The sequence below is a fragment of the Hyaena hyaena genome, unplaced genomic scaffold, assembly GCF_003009895.1.
Source record: "Hyaena hyaena isolate Hyena2069 unplaced genomic scaffold, ASM300989v1 scaffold_31, whole genome shotgun sequence".
Lineage (NCBI taxonomy): Eukaryota > Metazoa > Chordata > Mammalia > Carnivora > Hyaenidae > Hyaena > Hyaena hyaena.
The window spans coordinates 1,997,945-2,019,620 of record NW_024080664.1 but is presented as its reverse complement, the minus strand read 5'-3'; the positions used below and the strand labels follow the sequence as shown (position 1 = coordinate 2,019,620).

General features: G+C 62.5%; 1 protein-coding gene across 7 annotated transcripts in view; it reads right to left on the bottom strand.

The window, feature by feature from the left end:
* The window catches only part of HDAC4 (histone deacetylase 4), a 281,399-nt gene that overhangs the window by 9,049 nt on the left and 250,674 nt on the right, over nt 1-21,676 (bottom strand). For 6 of the 7 annotated variants that reach the window (XM_039228574.1, XM_039228577.1, XM_039228579.1 and 3 more), the window contains 5 exons: nt 19,915-20,002; nt 18,224-18,343; nt 17,392-17,489; nt 8,822-8,940; nt 7,189-7,322 (listed from right to left, as the gene is read on the bottom strand). In XM_039228574.1, the coding sequence (XP_039084505.1) occupies nt 7,189-7,322; nt 8,822-8,940; nt 17,392-17,489; nt 18,224-18,343; nt 19,915-20,002 (559 nt within the window). Of the gene's footprint in view, nt 1-7,188; nt 7,323-8,821; nt 8,941-15,448; nt 16,022-17,391; nt 17,490-18,223; nt 18,344-19,914; nt 20,003-21,676 lie in introns of those variants that run through there. The other variant, XM_039228580.1, reaches the window with a different exon arrangement.

Below are 21,676 nucleotides of genomic sequence, written 5' to 3'. Positions count from 1 at the left end.
CGCGTCCTCACGGGGGGCCCCCACCCTGGCCGGGGAGCAAGCCTCCCCCACGCCCACACCTCCTGCTCCTGCCACAGCCCAATCTGGCAGAAACTGGTCACAAATGAGAGCTGTGAGCCTCGAAGTTTGGAAATTAAAACAAAAAAACCCCCCACCAATCATGGGTCAAAGAAGGAAGCGACGCTAATCAGGAAACACTCAGAAATGAAAAGTAACAAAAGGGCCACGCACGTGAGTCCCTGCGGATGCTCTGAGACGCCCAGCGCAGAAAAGCAGGTGCTCAGTTTAGGAAGTGAGTGAGAGTCAGAGTCGTCCCGCACAAAGACGTAAAGAAAATACACAGAAGAGGGGCAGAAACATATTTTGGAACAGAAAAAGGACACCAGGGCTGAAAGCTGATTCTCCGGAACAGCTCGCCCGGCAGGCTGTGGCGGGACTGGGCGAGGGTGCTACTGAGGCACAAGTGTGGAGGCGGGCGGCGCGGGGGCCACGGCTGGGGTGTCACAGGCAGGAAGGAAACGGCCGTGGAGGATGAACCGGCGACGGCGTGGCCTCCCAACGTTAATTCAAGAAGGGACAGAAGTGGCGGCGCCAGTAACCTAGAGCTTCCCCACAAAGGAAACCCAGGGCCAGGAGAGCTCGCCAGTCGGGGAAGAGAGGGCGCTGCTCCCCCCCTCGCTCTGCCAGAAGACGGAAAGAGACGCCGCCTAAGCGTCCACCAGTCCACCCGCCCACCAATCCGTCCGTCTGACTACCCCTCACCTGTCCGTCTTGCAACTCACCCACCTACCCATCCCTCCAATCTCCCCCTCTAAGAATAAATGGGAAAACTACGGTCTAGTAGAAAAATGGGCGGAAGCCATGAACTTCACTGGAAAAGCAAGCAGGGGCTGCCAGCAGGCCCCTGGAGAGAGGCTCAGCACCGTCGTGATGAGGAAGTGGCCCACTGTGCCCGGGTGTGGTGCCCCCTCAGACTGGCAGAGTGCCCTGTGCGGGGCCTTTGGGGGAACCGCTGACCCGCGATAAGCCGGTGGGTCCCAGGTGGGGAGATGCAGAAGCGGAGCCACAGTACGACGGCCCCCTGCCCCCTGCAGCGGGGGCCCCGAGGGCAACCTGCCCGGCCAGGTCCTGGGTGAAGGGCGGTGAGGGGTGGGGCCCGGGCTCCCTGCACTGGGTCTGAGTCTTCACAGCTGCTGAGTCCTGACTGTCCTGCCCGACTCCAGTACTGTCAGAAACTTCGTCTAAAAGGTTTTAAGACAAAAACGGCTTTAGAAACCAAACTCATTCCATAAATTCTCACTGAAGCAGAGAGATGCACTGCTGCCTGGGTGGGGCTCCTCACGGCCCGTCTCCGGGGACGGCTGGCCGTCCAGGGTCTCAAGTCAGCCTCCCAACAGCCTCGGCCACTGTCACCTCCAAGCAGCGCGGTACACGGGTCACTGCACTGTCCCCACCGCCTGTTCCCACGGTGGCTCCCCGTCTCAAGCCCCCCAGGGGTTCAGCCTGCGGCTGGACCGGTGACGTGGGGCTCACTCTCTGTCCCCAGCTCCTGGCGAGGGCTTCTGGAGGGTGAGGGGTCACTGTGCGCCTGCATGAGGAGCACACACGGAGGAAGCGTCCTCAGCCTGTGCTGGCCACCCTGTCCCTTCTCTGTCCGGAAGTCACGTGGAATTCAGGGAAAAGATGACAGGAAACCTTGGAGCAAAGCACCCTCCCCGCGGGCTTGCACAGAAGCGGAGGGGATGCCCCTGGAAGTGTGTGGCGCCTGCGGGGTCTCCAGGAGGAACGGAGTAAAGGGACAGGAGGGAAGCAAGGCGATGGCGCAGCGTGTGGCTGGAGGTGCACAGTCTGTTTCCGCGACGAGTGGCGGGGAGCTGAGAGGCTAGTGCGAGGCCGTGCTGCGGGCAGAGGGCCAGCCCAGGACGTCCCCTGCGCGCGGACCCCTGCTCAGGTCGCCCCGGGCAGGCACCCAGCAGCAGCCGGCACCGGGCTCTGTTCCGGGGCCACAGGCGCGAGGCCGCCAGCCTCCAGTCTTGCCGTCAGGAACAAGGGCCAGGAAACGGGAGAAACTTTAACACTCAAAGTGTTACCCCGACTCGCTGGGATTCCGTTCTCTCATTTAGTATTTCCTGGGTGGCCCACTGAGCGCGAACCACTGTTCTATAAACCCGGGCTATGTCAGCGAACCCCTCCACCCAGCCTTAGACTGACATCCTACGACGGGGGGACCGCCGGGTGGGCGAAACCTTACTGCAGGGGTCAGTCCCACGGAACGCCAGAAGGTGCTAGACACCGTGGGAACACAGCAGGGTCCTGAGACACAGGGTGGGGGCGGGCGGGCTGCCGTGTCCCTGCAGCGGCCGGGGGACCTTCTCTGAGCGAAGACCAGGAAGAAGCCAGAGGGTGAAGCCACGGCTCCCTGGGGACATGACAGGCCGTGGCTGGGCAGGGGTGAGGGGGGCGTGGTGGGGGGAGGGCACGGCAGGCTGGTGGGGGGGGGGCTGGTCCATCCTTGAGGGCAGCAGTGACTTCTCCAGAGGTGGGGTCAGGTGGGGGTGCAGGCAGGGGGAGGCGGGGGTGGGATGCAGAGAAATAGGTGGCGGAACCCTTTCAACGGCCTGAAGGGTGAGACAGAACATCCCACACGAGCAGAAGGAGGGTGGCCCTGACCCTCACGGGCCAGACCCGCTCAGTCCCCGAGCCTGCGTGTCCCGGAAGGGGGCTCGGCGGGAGAAGCGGGTCACTGAACTCTAGAGCATGGCGCTTGCGCTGTGCGCCTCCTTTGGGAGATGGCTCTCTTGGGGGGACAAATGGGCCGTGGCAGACAGACCGGAGACCCCCAAGCCGCTCTGAAGCTTGGGCCTGGAACTCCTCAGAACCGTACCTTAGGCTCAGTCTGTAAAGGCCGACCTCAGCAAGGTGAGCAGGAAAACCCGAGCGTCCAACTCTGAGGGCAGAGGCTCCGGCCCCTGCAGACCGTTCTTTGTCTGAGGACAGCTGTCCAGGACTTCAGCTCGCTGTCTTTTTAGCAACGGAAAGCGTTTTCCTGCTCCGTGTTTGGAAGTGCTGTTGGAGAACCAACGGGCGGCAACACCCTGAGGAAGCGGTGCTCAAGGCTCCCCGGCCGGGCTTGGCTCAGGGCTCGTGCTGTCCCGTGCGGGAACGCCTGCGCTGCCCGGGAAGCCCTCCTTCCACGACAGAGGCCTCTCTCTGGCCGGCACCAGGCCCCCAGAGCCCCCCACAGCCACACAGCCGGGCCCCGGCCACGCCGGCCAGCTCGACAACCATCTGGCCTCACAGTGCGCTCCCCGCCCCGAGTCCAGACCGCCAGCACCCAGCAGGTGTGCCGCTCCCTGCTTCCTTCCAGGGGACGGCCACGGAGGATGTCACGGGGGCCCACCTGCAGCTCCCTGCCCATGCCCACCACACGGCTCCTGCCCGAGCCCACCAGGCCCTGGCTGTCGTGCCGGCCCCTCCCCCGCCCAGCTCCCCAATGCTGTGCACCGGCCGGCAGGCTCCTGCCTCTCTGTTCCTCGAGTGCAGTCGGTCCCTTCTCTCGAGGGACCTCAGCAGAGCGGCTGCCTGACAACAGACTTCAGTCTGGTCCTTCCAAGGACACGGGCACCCTGACTGTGCCCTGGGGGGCTCGCTGCCCTTTGCCGCCCCAGGGGCCCCCGGGGGCCCTGGACCGCAGCCCGGTCACTCGAGGCTACAGGCTCCCGGCACGTCCCAGCGGCACCCTCAGCCAGGTCCCTGCTGGCCCCGGGCGCGCCCACAGCCGCTCACGGTGGGGCCCGGGGGGGCACTCCCAGGCCTGTCCCCAGCTACGGCTGTTTCGGGGGCTACTTGACAAGCCGGCGGCGGTCGCTGGGCGGCCGTGGTGGTGCAGCCACGCGGGGGCCACGGCCAGAACTCCGCCAGCGGTGGGGGTTGGCAGCTGCTCCCACAGCCCTTCCAGTGAAAACGCAGAGACTTGTGGAACAGAGCGGCTGCTTTCCAACAACGGTTTTGAAAAACAAATGTAAGGCGTAAGATGACCAAAAACTAAAAATCATGACTCTTTCTGAGAAAAGGTCAAGGGCTCAGACGCAGTAACCACAGAGGCCCAGGCAGCACCGCCTCCCGCTGACTGCAGCCCGGGGGGGGGGGGGGGGGGGGGGGAGGCTCCGGCCGGGGGCTCCGCGCCGCTCAGCACAGCGGGCGGCAGGGCCTGGCGGCGGGGCCAGGCGAGCTCAGTGGGCTCCGGACGCCCCTGCGGGGCAGGGCTGGGGGACGACGCGTCCGGCCCGGGCAGCGGCTCCATCACCCTGGGGAAGCAGGAGACCCCCCTCGGCAACGTGGGTTTAGACACCCCTGCGTTTCCAGCATCGCTGAGCCTTCTCTCACGGCTGCTGGTCGCCCCCCCCCCCCCCCCCAGGGATGTGAGGGGCAGCCCCCTGGGGTTCCCTCCAGCCATGCGGAGGACCCGGTCCAGTCCCGTGTGCTGGGACCGACCTCGGGCAGCTCCCTCCCCTCCGCTCCCCCTGCACCCTCGCCTGTCGTCTGTCTGTCTGTGTCCTCAGCGCTGCGGGTCCTCCTGGGAGAGGAGGCGGCGTTGAACTAAGCACCCACGGAAGCTGGGCCCTGTGAAGTGTTTCCGGACGCCAGGGCCACGGTGAGAGCATGGCGGTCAGTAACGGAACCTGACAGGCGGCTCACAGGCCCCGCTCACCCGCCATCCTGGCGGCGGAACCAGGCAGCCTGCGACCACGTGGCCCCTTGTCCTTGCTCTACAAAGGGTCCCAGGGAGGGCCCGCCTGTCACCTGCACCCTGTATCCTGCTGTCACGAGGAGGACGCTGTGCAAGGCGGGTACAGCTCCCCCCACTTCTAGGACCCGGCAAGGGCCTGCCCTTCCAAACACCCCCACACCTGACGCCCACACACTCTGAGACCCCGCGTCCCCACAAGCACCTGCAGGCCCCCACGGTGGTCGGCGCTGGGCCGAGGAGAGCCCGACTGGGAGCGCGGCACGCGTGAGGCGTGTGCCGGTGAGGGTGCGCGTGAGGGAGCGGAGACTGGCTGTCGGGCCGAGTCTACTTGCTGTCTCCCCGCCTCCGTGTGTCTCTCCCGGTCTCTTCCCGTCTCTCTTGTGTCTCTGTCTCCGTCTCTCCCTTGCAGCTGTCGTGACCACCTGGAGCGCTCGCACCGGCTCCTTCCTCAGCGTGAGGGTGCGGCGCGGGGCCAGGCCCCTCCCTCCACCTTCCTAGACGCTGGTCTCACTGGATCCCCCACCATCACCACCGACCTTGTACTTGGGCTGAGCAGCAGTCCGTACTTTGAAACGCCACGCGATTAAACAGAAACTTGCCCAAATAAACCCCGCCCTTGGGGAGGCACGTGCCCAGGCCCCTCACTGCTGCAGGTCAGACGCAGCCTCAGGGCCCACCTGCTGGGCTGTCCGCGCCTCCGTCTAGAATACTTGTGTGACGCATTTACGTGACTTTTCGTGATCAACTGCCACCGACAGTACAAACCACCTAAGGCTGCAGCCGTCCGTACAGCGGCTCTCGGGAGCAAGGCCGACCTCAGAGACGGTCACCCCGGGACCTGGGCCTGCCGGCTGCTGCGTGACCCCGATGGGTGTCTAGCAGGGCAGGCGCGGGGGGGCGGGCCAGAACCCGCTCTTGGAGACGTGCCTCCTGGAGGAGCCCTAACTGGCTGGAGCCCCGGGCTGAGGCGCCCTGTCTACAGGGCATCAAAGGGCCTCCACAGGGGCCTTTCTGGGCCAGGGGGAGGCAGCCCTGCGCGGGGACCCGGCTGGAGCTCCTCACAGCACCACCCTCTCCCTGGGCTTCGGGGCCTCCCAACGGAGGGCACAGGGGAACGGGAGGGGCGCCCTCCCCACCTGGGCCTGCTTGACGGGATCCTGGGACACAGCCCGACAGCCACAGGGGCCGTCTCCGCCTGGGCCTCCTGGCACCAATCCTCTGGGCCACCTGCCTTCCAGATCTCAGGACAGCCCACGAGTGGCCCGGGGATCCCGGCACCACGCCCGCCACACGGGGTCCGGGCTGCATGGCTCGCGTGGCCCATCCTGAGCCGTGTGTCCTCCAGCCACAGTTTGGGCCTCGTCACCCGGGCTCCGGGAGGAGGCAGCCCAGCACAGGGACAGCAGCGTCCCCTCCGGACGCCCGGGGAGTCTGCCCCACCGGTGTGTCCGCACACGCCACGGGCCTGCTGGATCGCCTCCAGACATCCCCCATGTGGGCCCTGGGTCTCCCCGCTGCAGGTCAGGCCCGTGATCTGGGGCGCCCTGCCCGCGCTCCCCCAGACACCAGCCGGCTGGCCTCTCGGACTGCAGAGATGCCCCAGTGAGCGGCCAGAGCAGGCTGTGCCGCCAGGGAGCGGAAGCCACCCCGCGCACCTCCGAGGGCATCAGGACACAGGTCTGTGACCCCTGGCAAAGGCGTGAAAATTTCAGGAAGCGCACATTTCCGAAAATCACAGTGGAAACTATAGACCGGTTTCGGGTCACACTCAGGTGCTCAGTGAGTCATGGAGGGCGGCCCCTCCCCACCAGCCTCTGTCCACCCCCCCGCGCTGGGCAGCTCTCTCCGCCTGGGGCCCCAGCTGGGAGGGACAGCCCGGCCCCTCTCTGCTCCAGAACGCACGGCTCTGGGGCTGCTCTCCCCTGAGTCCTGAACAGCTGCCTGTCCAGTCCAGACCCTATGAGCTCAGCTGTGGGAGCCAGCATCTCCCTGACTTTGTCCCGTGGCCTCAGTGTAGACACAGTGCAGCACTCCAAGCCTGATGTCACCGGGGCCCCACACACCAGTCTGCAAACCTGCATGGTGACGCTGCCCCCAGAACTTACCTTCAAACCCTCCCCTGCTCCCTCCCCCCCCACCCCGGAGAAGGGACTGTTCACAGAGGAGGCAGTGAGATGAGAAAACCCACACACAAAGGTGAGCATCTTTATGATACGGGGTCCCCAGCCACCTTTCTAGAAGAAAGCATTCTGGGTAGCCCTTCAGCTCCCATCCCTCCAGCCGTGACCAGGGAGCTCTGTCAGATGTGCAGACTGAGGGGTCCTGCTGAGGGGTGGTGCAGGAATGTGACCCCAACCTGAGTGTACACGCGACAGCCCACAGGTCCGAGCCCTGAGCCTGGGCGCAGTCACCGCAGGCCCCCCCACCGGCCCTCCTACCTCGTTGCCCAGCAAAGCAGAAACACATGCTTCCGACGCGTCGCAGATGGCCGTGAGGTCGTGGCCCCCCTCCAGGGCCAGAACAATCCGGCCGCCAGCCAAGCCCATCAGCTGCTTCGTCAGGTACCCGAAACCTGCAACAGGAAACGGGAGATGCGAGCGGAGGGCGAGGGTGGGCGTGGAGCCGACGCCTGGCCGCGGATCAAAGCACCCAGAAACGCATTACATCACATTACAGAGACCCAGGGGGCTGGCGCTCCGAAACACATAATGGAAGCCAGGTCTGATTGTAATAAATTCATTGAAGAATTTCGGTTTGGGATTCTTTTTGATCTGTTTGAGGGTAGGAATTACGGTTTTGGTGCTTTGATTTTATAATGCCACAAATCATCTCGTCTGGGGGCAGGAAGGAACCCCAGCGGGAGCCCCTGGCTCTCAGGCCGGGGCTGCAGAAGAGATGGCAAGAGTGTGTCCCTGTGGCTGTGCCCTGGCAGCCTGGGGACCAGAGACAGGCCTGGGGGTTCTGACTGGCCGGTGTGCTGGGCACACGTGTGTGCACGCAGTCACGGAAACACTCACTATGGTGTGTGCCCCTCCTGGACTCACGCCACGTCTGGTGTGTCTGGATCTCGTCAATAGCCACAGCACGCCCTGCACCCACCTCCCTCCCACCAGTGAAGACGCCTGACGGGTAGAGGGGATCACCATCCTCGCCAGAACATTCTGAGGTTTATTAAAGCCAGCGAAAACCACGCCACCCTCAGTGGCCCCGTCACAGGCCACGGTCAGCAGACCGGGCCATAACCTACTCGGGGCCTCTGCCGCGGCTCTGACGGAAACACAAACGGGGCCCTGAGGCTGCCGTGAGGGCCACAGGCGCCTCCGCTTACGACACTTTCTATGAAGGGAAGGTCTGTGCAAGCCTGAATCAGCAAGTGTGTGGGTCCGTGGGCACCGTTTCTCCAACAGCAGTTGCTCACTCTATGTCTCTGTGTCACGTTTTGGTAATTTTTGCAATGATGTTTCAAACTTGCTCCTTATTACCTCGTGTGTCATGGTGACGGTGCTCTGTGATCACAACTCCCATAAAACTCAGATGAGGCTCAGCACGCGCAGCAGTAACGTTTAATTAAGGAATACATGTTGTTTTAGGTGTGATGCTATTGCACGCTGAACAGACTACACTGTAGCGTAAACTAACTTATCTGCACTGGGAAACCCAAACACTCGCCGGCCTGGCTCTCCTGTGGAGGCTGGGCCTCAGCCTGCACTGTCTCCAAGGGGAGCCTGTCAAGTGCAGAGGCTCAGAGCATGGGCAGCGGCAGTCCGGCTGCGCACGAGGGGCCCTCTCTCTGCCCAGTGGGTGTGCGGGCCCCGGCCGGGCTCAGGGAAGGCTGAGGACCGTGCTGGGGCACGACCCCCATGAAGCCCACCCCTTGCGTCTGCTGTTTGCCCTGCGTTCTTGGCGGGGGGGGTGGGGGGGGGCAGGCGCTGTCATGCTTTTCGTTAGACGGAAGACAGAAAGTTTCCTCCTATTGTTACCAAAGGGGAGGCTTGAAACGCAGACCGCCGCTGACTGTAAAAATGGCAGAGTCCAGACCACGTTCCTGGGCGATCCGTGGACCCAACTTACATCTGGCGGAGAGGTTGTAGCCGCCAAGTGGCGTGGGGTGGCCCTCCACGGCGTCGAAGCCTGAAGACACGAGCACCACGTCTGGGGCGAACTCACTGGCGATGGGCATGACCACGGTTCTGCGAAGGGGGGAGAAGGCAACACCGGGTCAGCTCAGGGCACGGCCGGGCAGCAGGAGCCTGGCTCGGCTCCCGCCCTGGTTGGCAGATGAGAGACCGCGGGGGGCCCGGCTCAGGGGGCTCGAGCCCCGAAGGTGATGCCGGCTCGTTTCACAGATACCCTCAGCGCTGGGACCAGTGGGCCCCGCCGTGAACGCCTGGGGAAGCGCCCACACAGGGACCCGGAGGAGGCTGTGGGTTACGCTGGGGTGACCTGTAACCCCCAGCACCAGCTGCCCGGACTGCTGAGGGGTCCTCCCCATGCCTCTCCCTCGGTCCCCCGCCCGTCCCGTCCCACTCCTCAGCCCCCCATCCCCCACCATGCTCCCTTTACATGGCCTGGATTCAAGACAGGCAGTCACCAGCTGTCCCCAGCACCAGGGACCCGCAGCTGTGGGGCTGAGAGGACGGGAGCCCCCGAGCCGCCCTGTCCCGCCCCCTCCAGGCCACTGCACCAGCCACACGGGCGGGGCGGGGGTGGTCACTGGGTTAATCTGACACCTGGGATCTTTACAGGGACACCAGATGAGCACATTTAAGAGTGGACAAGTAAAGGCGTAAATGCCCACTAAGAAATTCAGTGGTTTGGTTACACGAGGGAAACGAGGAAAACGGCCACGTGAACAGTGGGAAGAACCAGCACTTACGAGCACACTAATTGTACACACTCGGCCGCAAGGGAGGACGTGTCACAGTGTGACGCTACCGGACTCCATCCATCACCTAAGCCTGCCCACTCGCTCTATTCGAGTTTGAATCTGTCACCACAGCCTTCAGAGTCTCCCTCCTGCCTCCGGGCGAGGCGGGCTGTGCCGCGGACGCAGGAGCCCGTGTGCCCGGGGCAGGCTGGGTGCGCCTCCGCGGGACTCGTCGCCTGGTTTTCCCCAGGGTCCCGCAGGCCCCGCAGCTCATCTCAAACGGGTCTCCAGAGGCCCACAGGGCCCCTCCCACCCTGGCTCGGTGGGAACACCGTGGCGGGCGGCGGGGTGGCACAGCTGGTGTGAGAGCCTCCACGGTCCCTTGTGCCTCGTGTTAGAGTAAAATTTGCCATGAGATGCGCCATTTAAGTCAGCAGTCAACTCGGGCCAACGGAAGCAAAAACAGACTGTTTCTCCGTTCAGGACGGTCCCAGAATGTGATCCTGTGGGGGGTCCCCTGACCTCAGGCAGCGGACGTGATGACCCCGGAGCACCGCACGCGAGGGCACGACCTCGCAGGACCCAGCCAGTGAGCCCGTCGGAGGAGGGCGTCCCTCCCGTTGAGGTGGCACTGAGAGAGCCCGCCAGAGATGGGCGCCGGCTTCGCCCCCAGGCCCTGTCCAGCCCAGAAGCCCGTGTCTGGAACCTCGCGCCGGGCGGGCCCGGGGGACCAGGGCCAGCTTTGGAACCGCTCACTGCTTCTGCGTTTCCTTTCTCTGAGGCTGCGCCCCGTCCACACAGTGGTGTCCGGACTGCCTCGGCCACAGGCTGGCGAGGGCAGCGTCAGCAGGGCCTGCGCCGTGGGGACGTCCGTCAGGCGCTGCAGGACAGCATGGCTGAGTCTGGATCGGCAGACATTCCCACCGAGGGCCCGAGGGTAAACGGAACCTTCGGCCACGGGGCCTGCTGCCACTGCCTGACACGGACCTCGTCGTGCGAAAGCAGCCACACCCACCGTGAACGCGTGCACGGAGTGTTCTGCTAAAACTTAAAGACCTTGAGGTGGGATCTGGCCCACGCCCACTTCAGACTCCATCGCGATGACGCTGGGAATGTCCTTCACACAGGACGCTGGCCCTGGACGGGAGCACGTTTCTCTGCGTCAACAAGACGCCGCAACACAAGTTCCCAGGCTCTGTGAACACAGCGCAAAGCCTAGGCTTCTGCATGAACCGTCTGCTCCGGCACACACGCCAGAGTCGGGGTTAAGCGCCCTGCTCCCGGGGCCGGAGGCGAGGCGGTCCCGGTGCGGGCAGGCAGGGTGGGAGGGCTCCTCGGAGCCGGGACACGTCCCTTGCATCTCTGTCCTGACCCGGATGCACTCCACCTTCCACCCACACAGGACAGTCCCCTCTGGGGACCCAGGCCTCCCCTGGTGGCTCTGGACGGCCAGCAGGCTGATGTACACCTGCCGGCGGCTTTCACATAAGCCTTGTCTTCAGGCAGACGAACAGTTTCAGCCACGTGTTTGGTGCGGATTTTAAAGCCAAGACCCCTTTTTGATGAAAGCTTACAGGCGTTTTCTGTGGACACTGGCTCATTCACAAAGAGCTAAGGCAGTTGTTTTGAAGCCAGTATGTGTGGCGGCCTCGTTCTCTGCTCTGAAAACCCCCGAGCTACTCTGTTCCTAATCCCCCCACATCGTTAAAGAAACAGGCCTGTGAAAATCAGCACTGAAGGAAGTCAATACCATGAGAGCCCTCGGCAACCTTCGCCACAGAGCCAGTTAAAAACGAGATGCGAAACACGGTTGATCCCATGTGCGTGTGTGTGCCTGTGGTGGGGGCCGTAGGCCTGTCAGCCATGCACAAGCGTGGGCGGCTGGTGTACGAGCACACACCCCCGCTTTATTTGCCGGGCTTACAGCCCTGCAGGCCGTAATCTCGATCACTTGCTAAAGCTACGAAAATCCGATGTGGTGGTGAGTGCCAGGCGGTGTGGGGTGGGTCTCCAGGCCAGTTTTCGGTAGGCCCTGGGGAATGTCTCTCCGCTCGCGGGGACCCAGCCTCTTGGCCTCTAGGAAGGGGGCCAAGTGTACTCTCCTGACGATCCCATCAGCCTTCTAGAACCTTCTCATCATCATCATCCCATCCATGACCTCCATGTAGAACATCTATGTTTCGTGGGTTGCAAAGAAAGGGAACCTGGCCTCAGGTTCTATTTCTAAGATGAAATTTTGACAAACAACTTGGTCTCTGAAAGCAAGAAGATGTAAATATTTACTGCAGGCCTTCTCTCAAATCATCACTTTAAGGTGAGCGCTCCCGTGGGGCCGCCGTTGACCTTCCTCAGGGCGATGTGAAGGCGGAGGGGGTGAGCGGGGAGCTTCCCAGGGCCGCGCACCGTCCACTGTCCGCTTAGAAGAGGGAGGCAGCCGGTCTCCCAGAGAAGAAATGGGCCAGTGCCCGTGACGGGAGCACCCTTCCTGCAGGACGGCACCCAGTTCTCAGGAACCACACGGCCGGGTCCCACGGCCCCAGGGAGCCTCAGTGCGGCCTAGCCCTGGGGGCTGGTGCTCAGATGGTCGGAGCGGTGCTGGGTGACACTTGGGGCCTCGCTGCTCGCTCTTCCTGGGACGCCACCCACTCCCTCCCTGAGGCCTCGGCAGGGGTGCAGCCAGTGCCCGCCCTCCAGCCTGCGGCTCACTGGCCCCTCCGTGCCCATCACCTGGCACACACGTCTGTCCATGTCTGCCCCGTGGATCTCCGCAGAGGACACTGCGTGTCCAGGACAGGCACAAGCTGGCCCCGCGGATGGGGTAGCGTGAGCTCAATCTGCTAACATGAGGGACGCCGGCTCTCAGTGCCCGTTGCCTCGTGGAAGAGACAGCCGGGCGGATGTATGGGGCACTGACAGCTAGTAGAAATGTTCCTCACAGGCCACCCCGTGACGTCAGGTGACACAGGGCGCACAGACTCGCCATCTGCAAACCCCACAGGGGAGTCTACGTGCAGGAACCGATTTCGCTCTTGGCTCCTGCTTCTGGAAGGAAACGGCCTTTCTGGTTTGTCTCCCAACCAGGGCCCCACACAAAACCCACCAAACTCGCAGTCGTCACAAGCCTCAGGCCCACGGCGCTGTCTCAGGGGGGCCATGCTAACCTGTGCCTGAGAGCGCCTGGGGAGCTGGGGGTGGCCCCCACGTGCCCCAGAGGCCTGGTCCACGCCACCACCCATAAACCTCTCCTGTCAGTGGCACCCAAGGGCTCCTCAGACGGCACCTTCTGCTCTGTCCTCAGCGCATGTCCTGGGTGGGGTCTGTAGTTCAATGTCTACAGCCAGAGTTCACAGGGGCCGAGCTGCCGGACGGACGCACAACAGCTGTTGCTGCATCGGCCGGACCAGTTTCACGGGAGCTCGGTGCCCTGGGCACCTGATGACACGACTTTAACAGCCAGGGCATTTTGATAACTGAGGTTCCTTCTGTCAGATGCCACGCAGATCCTTGCTCTGAGGGCCGGCTTCACCGCACGCCTGCACCTGGGCCCGGCCTCTGACAGCTGCGTGGCCGAGGCCTCGGGGCTTCAGGTGCTCCGTGTTTCCAGAGAGCCACCAAGTCCATTGTTCTCACCAGGGACTCCCGGCACAAAGCTGGAGGGCCGGTCCATCTGGTATCCGGACTCCGCTGAGAGTCAGGGTCAGAGCGAGGGTAAAGACGGAAGCCACCCGCCCTGGCCTGGCTGCCTGACGCTACTGCCCACAGCCACGTCCTGCTCCGTCCACCCCTCAGCCACCACAGCCAGCGAGTGCGTGAGAGGCCTGGGCGGCGCTGGACACTGAGGCCAGACCCTCGCCTGCCGTCTCCCCCCCACTGACCGCCCCAGACCTGCCCACTTCCAGGCTCCTGCTAACCAGGCTCTGCTCTCAGGCGGTGGGGACGCCCCTCTGCTCCCGTCTGGCTGTCCACACCCCTCACCATCCGGGGCCTCGTCAACATGGGGCCCGCCCCTCGCTGCCCACAGCCCCACTGCCACCGTTGTCTCCGGTTGTGCCTAGGTTCCCCGAGGCTTCCCTGCCCCGACGTGCCCCCAGCTCTGCCTTGCCCTGTGCTGGGGCCTGTCCCCGGGCCTGGCACACTCGGCCACCAGCCCATGTGTCTTGGGCCCCTGCAACTCCCCAGTGCGGGCACCCAGGGACCAGCAGCACAGCTGCTCAGGACGCCTGCAGACCTGCCAGCCTGAGGAGCAGGTCTCGGCTGGGCTGGGCACGACGGCTCTGTCCCCTCAGCCACCGCAGCCCAGGCCTCTCCCAGCAGCTCCCTGAGCAGCCAACCTCGGTCTCTGCCCCAGGACCCTCATGCTCTCTCCTGGGTTCCCGCCTCGCTCTCGGCAGGACCCTGGCTTCACCTCGGCATTCAACTCAGAGCCACAGTGTGAGCCAACCCCTCGGCACCGGAGTCCCCAGTGTGGCCGTGGAACGTATGGACCCGCCATGCTGGTCACCAAGTCAGAGCCCCTGACGTGCTGGACTGACGGGGCTGTGGTCCCAGCTCCCAGAGGAGCCCCCACACAGGCGTGTCTGCTCCCGTGGGAACGCCCGACGCCACGTCCCAGGCTCGCTCCTCTAGGACTCGGCGGGGATGGCTCTGCAGGCAGGTGCCCGAGCACCGTGTCACTGCACCTGCCAGTGTGCCCTACTGCCAAGGGCGCCTGCTGTCCCTGTTCTGCACCGCCCTGAGGATGGGCACCAGGCACCCGGGCGGGTGGAACGTGAACTTCAAAGTCGCAGCGAACGTCTTCTGCAAGTTTCCACACGAGAAGGTGTGGTGCCCGTGTACAGACAGCACTGCCTTCAGCACTGAGGCCCCGGGTTTGGACCCACCGTCTTCACAACAGCGCGCGTGGACGATGAGTGCCTCGTCGGACAGACCCACGCCGTGGGCGCCTCCGAACTGCGCTCGCCCATGTGGCTAACACAGGAGGTGCTGTGCGCGTGCCTCCACAACAATAAATAAAAATTTAAAACAATTTTGTAAAAAATTTTGTTCGGAAAACATAGGAAAAACCCCCACAGAACACCTTATGAAAGTAACACGAGCTCAGCCTCCACCGTGGTGTCACTCGAAAGGATGGGAAAAGGACCCGAATCTGCCCAGTTGCTCAATTTAAAGGCAAATCGCGATTCATTAAAAGGTTAAAGTCACCACTTCAAAATATCCAGTTTCACTGCCGCCTCTGATAAACTTTACGAAAGCACACTTAAAACCGAAGCTCTGATTTAAAGGCGCACATAACCCCGGTTTCGTTTCCCGAGTGCTGACAGGCAGCCACCGGCCGGCAGGTAGGGGAGGGGTAAGAAAGCGCATCCTCTCGGCCGCGAGAGGCCTCGCCCCTGCTCAGTGCACTTCAAAGCTGGTCTGGCACGGCACTGGTTTGAATTAGGTTGCCTTTTCTCCTCCAGTCTGAGCCCGCGGAGAAAGTGCCGCCACTTCTGGATCTCGTTAGGGGCAATTTTCTTATCTCGTCTCCATCTTAGGCTTGATCTCCCGAAACGCAATGTGGCAGGCCGCGGGTCTGAGTAACAAGGTGCTGCCTCTAAGGCACGCACTGTCCCCGGGGGCCCCCAGAAAGCGGGGGATGCACAGAAGAAAGGGGAAAACGGGTCCTGACCCTTCTTCCCCCGCCGATCGATGCCCAGGGAACCATAAATTGTGAACTTCAAAGTGCTATTTTACATTTAAATCGATAAAAAAAAAACACTGAAACAATTTTCCTTTTCAAAGAAGCTATTTAAGCTTTAAAAAGTTCACTTGATAAGGTATCATCATGTAGGCACTTGGCAGGAGATTAAAACACAATGTCAACAGCAACTTGCAGAGAAAGGTTCATCTTAAAGGCTGAGCCAGGGTGGGGGGGCCGGGGCGGGCAGGGCAGGGGGGTGGTCCCCGGGGCTGGGGGGCCACCTCACAGAGCTGGGCATCCCGTCACAGGACCAGAGCACCCCGTGTGGCTGAGGCCCGGCCGAAGGGGGGTGAGGGGGATGTGAGCACACAGCTGCCTCACCGCTGCCGCCAGCCAGGCCCAGCCCAGCGCTGCTCTCTGGCCAGGCCACAACTGGCCACTGCGCGCCACGGGGTCCCTGGCAAACCACCGCTCCTCACAGCAGGTGTCCAGACATTTTACTTTCTAAGCAGCCTTTCAGGAGGCTGGTTCTCAGCCCTGAGATGACGAGGTGTGCAGCAGACACCTCAGACGGCGGTGAGGCCCCCTGGCTGGCGAGGCACGGGCTCAGATTTCATCACGGATACTTAACCGTGCCCACGAGGAAGCTTCCAGACACCGTACCTATTGGGGGAGTCCCTCTCCCCCTTAAATGAGGCAGGCGATTGTCAAAGTCACATTATATCTGATGAGGGGTAAGAAAAAAACATCAAAATTAAGCCAATGAGATTCAAGGAAAAAGTGACGCGGGAAAAGTCAGGGCAGAGAAATCAGAAAGGGAGGCAGTGGACGTGGATTTAGAAAAACCAACTTCGGTGCCTGAGAAGCTGACCCACTGTCCTGGCTGAACCCAATCTGAGCAGTTGCTTCTATGACCCACAGGGCAGCTGGGGAAGGAGCAGCCGTCCATACAGCAACGCGTTTTGCCGGACCGAACAACCATTCTGAGTTTAGGGGATGGAATCTTGTTTGGAAATGAGGAAGCTGATGCCGTGAAGGGTCCTGTGGCCACAAAGGGTCCCCAGAGCACGCGGCAGAGGCTGCGGCACAAGGCTTACAGATGCGCCCTCCTACGGGGCCATGCCCGCAGAGACATGCACGCACACGCTGTCACGCCTGCACACGTGCCTACACGCACACAGCCATATGCACAGGGACGCACGCACACACATGTCCAGACATGTGCGTCACGCATACACACGCCTGCACACACGTGCCTTCTATTTAGATAAGACAGAAGAGCAGGGGATTCGAGAAGGAGGAAGGAGAAAACTTCACGGGGCTCCAATTCCTGGCGCACAGACAGCGTTTTCTAACGGAGACTGAGACCGATCGCCCTGAACAGCACCCTCCTCCTCGCGGGGCCCTGGGACCACAGAGCCCCGCGTTCCGGGGAGAAGGTAGAGGCTGCCGCTTCAAACAAGCAGCAGACAGCCTGCGTTGCTGAGTGTGTCTGGTCGCGGGAACGAATTCAATCTGGCCCAGATCAAAGGAGAAATCACTTCACGACAAAGGCAAACCTGTCGTTTAAGAGAACGGTTCTGCCGTCCTGTTCTAGCAGAGAGCAGTGCAGGGGGTGGGCGGGCGCCTCCCCAGGTCAGCAGTTTCTGTCTCTGCTCGTTCCGCACGGACTTCGTTGGAGGGAAAATCGGGAGATTATGAAATTTTGCCGAACAGAGCCTCCACCTTTCACGAACATCACGTGTCGTGAGCCCGCACCGAAGTCCTCGCCCGGGCCTCAGTCTCTTCCCCACCGTCGAAACGCCAGAGGGGTTCCCGCTTCTCCCGCTGCCGACCCAAGGTGACAAGGTAGCCTCGGGACTCCAGCTAAGGCTCCAAGAACCAACTAAGAGAAACGGCAGCTACGGAAACGCTGGCTGTGCAGGGCCCGCTGGGGGTGCCGGGGGAGGGGCCTGCCAGAGCCCGGCCTGGGTGTGTGCGTGAGGGAGAGGAAGGTCAAAGAACATTGGTAAAACCGGGTAAGAGCTGGAGACACTGGTGGGGAATCACCGAGTGTCTGAAGTGCCCCGCGGGACAGGAAGCCGGGACACTTACCTGAAGGCCGCCAAGTACTCTGCATCTCCCATGGGGGGGTCAAGGCCGCCAGTGAAAGCCATGTTGACGTTGAAGCCCACACCTGGGCCCGTGCCCACCTGAGCGGGAGAGAGAAGCCTGCGTCACAGCCCGCGACCGGAGACGGAGTGGGGCCCTGGGTCCTGCTGGCCCCACAGCGGAGCCAGAGAGCCGTGCTCTCAGCGTGTGCTCCCAGGGCCCCCGACACCAGCACCCAATGACGGAGCGGGGGCTCTCGGCCGCTCATGCCTCGTGCCTCTCCCCTGGCCGTGGCCTAGCAGTGTTTGAAGGCCTGCAGCTCTACAGTGTAGACGCCAACAGAGGCACAGAAATGCCCGCGCAGGAGGCTCTGCCTCCCTATCTCCTTCCAGGACATAAGACCCAGAGTCTGAAGAAACTTCTCCCCTGGGTGTCGGGGCCTCTGTTCAGAGCGAGGGCAGGCTCTGCCGTGGGGTCAGAGTCAGGAAGGAGCCCCGAGCTGGCCCATCCCCCCTCCCGTGCGGCAGCGGACAGCCGACGGACAGCACAGGTGCCCTGCCTAACGGACAGACGAGGGAGGGCCAGGAGGAAGGGCACCGCGCTCACTCTCGCATCTGCCCAGTCAGAGCCAGAAACGGCGGCCAGTCTTTCACTTGAACTGCAGACAAGATAAAGGCCACGCGGGTGCAGGTGATGGAATGCAGTCTGTGTCTGCCCCACATCTTTGGGGCGAACGGGGGCAGGAAGGCCTGGCTTGTGCATGTGCAGGGGCCGCGCACACCTGCCCTGGCGCCAGCAGAGCAGCCCTGCTCACGAACAGGCGACCCCTGCTCACCTCGTCTGGCGCCCCGCTGCCCGGGAAGAAGTTCCCGTCGTCGTAGCGGTGAAGAGAGATGTAGAGGACGTTGGGGTCGCTGTAGAAGGCCTGCTGGGTTCCGTTTCCGTGGTGCACGTCCTGAAACAGCAGGAAGGGGCGGACTCAGCGCTGGCGGGATGCCTGCGGGCCCAGCGCGGCCACCCGGGGGGCACAGGGCCACGGGACAGAGAGGAGAGCCGCAGGCCACACCCTCGTCTGTGTCCCCACGCTCAGCACTGCGGTGCATGGACCGTGGCGCATTGCAGTTTCCAGCGAAGAGGAAGAGACTAGCGTTCCAGCCCCACCCAGAGGCCAAAACTTTCCCGACAAAGCCATCTGGCCACTGCCACGTCTGTGAGAAGTGAGCGCACTGCAGCTGTTCACTTCCGAGCACAGGTGAGGTGCCAGCTCTGAGCCAGGCACTGGGGTGCAGCAGGAGGCCACCCCAAGTGGCCGGAGGTGACCGGTGCACACAGCATGGGGGTCCCAGGCCCCAAGCTCGAACGACAACTGCGTCTCCTTTTTTAATTTATACTTAAAAAATTTTAAGTTTATTTACTTTGAGAAAGAGCATGAAAAGGGAGGAACAGAGAGGGAGAATCCCGAGTAGACTCTGTACTATCAGTACAGAGACTGATGCAGGGCTCGAACCCGCGAACTGTGAGATCATGACCTCAGCAGAAACCAAGAGTCAGACACTTAACCAACTGAGCCTCCTAGGTGCCCTTATTTTTTTTTTTTTTAACGTTTACTTATATTTTGGGGAGGGAGGGGAAGAGAGGAGGAAACACAGAATCCAAACCAGGCTCCGGGCTCTGAGCTGTCAGCATGGAGACCGACCTGGGGCTCGAACCCACGAACCCTGAGATTGTGACCAGAGCCGAAGTCGGACGCTTACTGGACTGAGCTACTAGGCGCCCTAGAAAGGAGCCATTCTTAGTGGGACACCAAGGCTAAAATGATTAATATGTGACTGCCCCTCTCCTGTTCACACTCTGTCTCTCAAAAATAAACATTAAAGACTACATTAAAAAAAGTAAAAGCTATCTGAGCTCACTAGAGCAGACACGGCAGGCCGGATAGAAACCGAGCTGTTAGAGACAGACGCCTGATGCCACCACCAGGAAGCCAGCACAGCTGATAAGACGCGCACCAAGGCTCCGGGACGTGAACAGTCCGCACCGGAGGCAGCCCTGCCTGCGTGCGTGCTGTTTCCCGTGGGGGCGGGTCCGGCAGGAAAACGGGGTGGGGGCTACACGGGCGTGAAGGGGCCGCCCGGTTCCATCAGGAGCGTCTGACCCGCGTGGCGCCACACTGGCCGCGGGAGAGCCTGGCCCAGGCCCTGCGGTGGACGCATGGTCGAGACCGGCACAGCCCCCCGCCCCGCCCCGAACCCTCCTCTCATCCAGGTTCTGACTGCTGCCCTCGGCCACGGGCACAGTTCCAGACATTTCAGGAACCGGCTACTGGCAGGACGGGCAGAGGGCGGCTGGAAAATGGACTCGGAACAAGTCTGAGCTTTTACTTTCTGCATCTCTGAGGTAGATTCCAGAAAGTTACGTCCCCAAATCCACCGTCAACAGAGGCACAGACGCACATAGGACGCTGTCCACTCGGGGAAGCAGGGGGCTCACGGCCCCCGGGCCCTGTCGGGGAAGGGCCCCACTCACCCAGTCCACTATGAGCGTCTTGCTCACGTCCAGCCGTTGCTGGAGAAGCTTGGCTGCGATGGCCACGGAATTGAAGTAGCAGAAGCCCCTGCAGGCGAGATCAGGAGAAACAGGTGAACACGGGTTCTCGTTTCTCATCCATCTTCATGCGCCAGGCGACACAACCGTCTGGGGTCCCGTGCGATCTGACGAGGGTCTGGGGAACTCGCGGCTGCTTAACTGCTGAGGGACAGACAGACGCCCACAGGTCTCCTGCACGCACACCGCCGTGCCCTGGGTGGGAGGCCCTCCCTCGATGCACCAACACCCGCCTCCGCGCCCCAGAACTTTGCGGGATGTGCACGGGCAGCCTCTGCAGGGGCCCCAAGCATAGGCACACAGGTCACCAAGGTTACCTGCTCTTCTGTCCTGTTCTCAGACAGGCGACAATGACACACGAATGGGCCCCGTGACTGACTAGTTCTGAGTCCCCCGGAGGGCGAGGAAACAAGCGAACAAGTAATCTGAGTGAAACTGAAACTCTCCACATCTAGTGCCCCCGCCACCAAAACTACCGCAAAGACGGGAAAGCGGGGGCGGGGGTTCTGTTTCTGGAAGCCGGGCCAGCAACCTGCGAGCCCCCCGGTGATGGGATGCACAGCCTCCGGGGCTGGAAGCCCAGGCCGCAGGCATGGCGTCCACCCAACACGCCGCCCGTGTCCCCTTTCAGTCCACGCACGTTCACACCTGAGAACACCCAGCCGCTTCGACTCCGATCAGAACAGCACCTCCAGGGGAAGGAGGGTCTCGCTCCCAGATGACACGGAGCGTTCTGGGCCACAGCGCCACCGGGCCACAGGGCTTATGTGAGGCTGCAGTCTAATCTGAAGCCCACACCCTCCGCCCCCAGCAGCAGCGGTCTGATGCCTTCACTTCCGCACTGAGAGGACAGAGGGCTCCCGCCTGCCAAACCCTGGGCTCCTTCAGGAGTGTGGCCTCCGCCCGCGGCCCCTCAGCCTCGTTCCAGCTGCTCCTGAAGACAGGCAGGGCCCCGCCGTGCTGTCTGACCCACCCTACTCTTCGGGGCACAGCCCAGATGTCACCTCTCTGACCCCCACCAGCAGCGTCAGCGCCCCTCTCGGCCCCCGAGCGCGGGGCGCCCGGCCACCCACGCCCCGTCCCGCCGGCTGGAGTGGCTGCCCATGTCCCACGAGATGGCGTCCCGGCCACCCCACCCCCAGGCACCACGGCACGCGGTACACAACTGGTGAGGCCCAGGATCCAGTGTCTGTGACTCTGCCCCAGGTGGTACCCCCCCGCCACTGACTCTCGCAGGTGAACCTGGGGAATCTGCACGCTGCGCCCGCTACCTCGTACGGCTCCTCAGACGTGTGCGTGGTCAGGGGCACCCATGGCCCAAAGCAGAGCCCAGACCTAGCTGGCCCCTGTGGTCATGACCTTGAGGCGTAAGTCTCATTGGTACCACACCACAAGCAGGTCAGCTAAAAGGCTACATGCAGATGACCTGAGGGCTTTGGTTAGAACGTTCTAGAACAATGAAGCACCACCTGAACTCATTCTGGCACAGGTTAAGTCCACCCAATTCTGTACGAGCCTGAGGACGTCTAGAGCCATCTGCAGGTTCCTCGCCTTCCCTCCCAGCTCTGGGCTGCCACCTCGCCACAGCTGGCGGGTGAGGGCACCTGTGTGGCCCTGGAGCTGCGGCCATGTTTTCAGTCCAGTGCAGCCCAGCTCTTCCAGGAGAAGAGTCAGAAACCTGCAC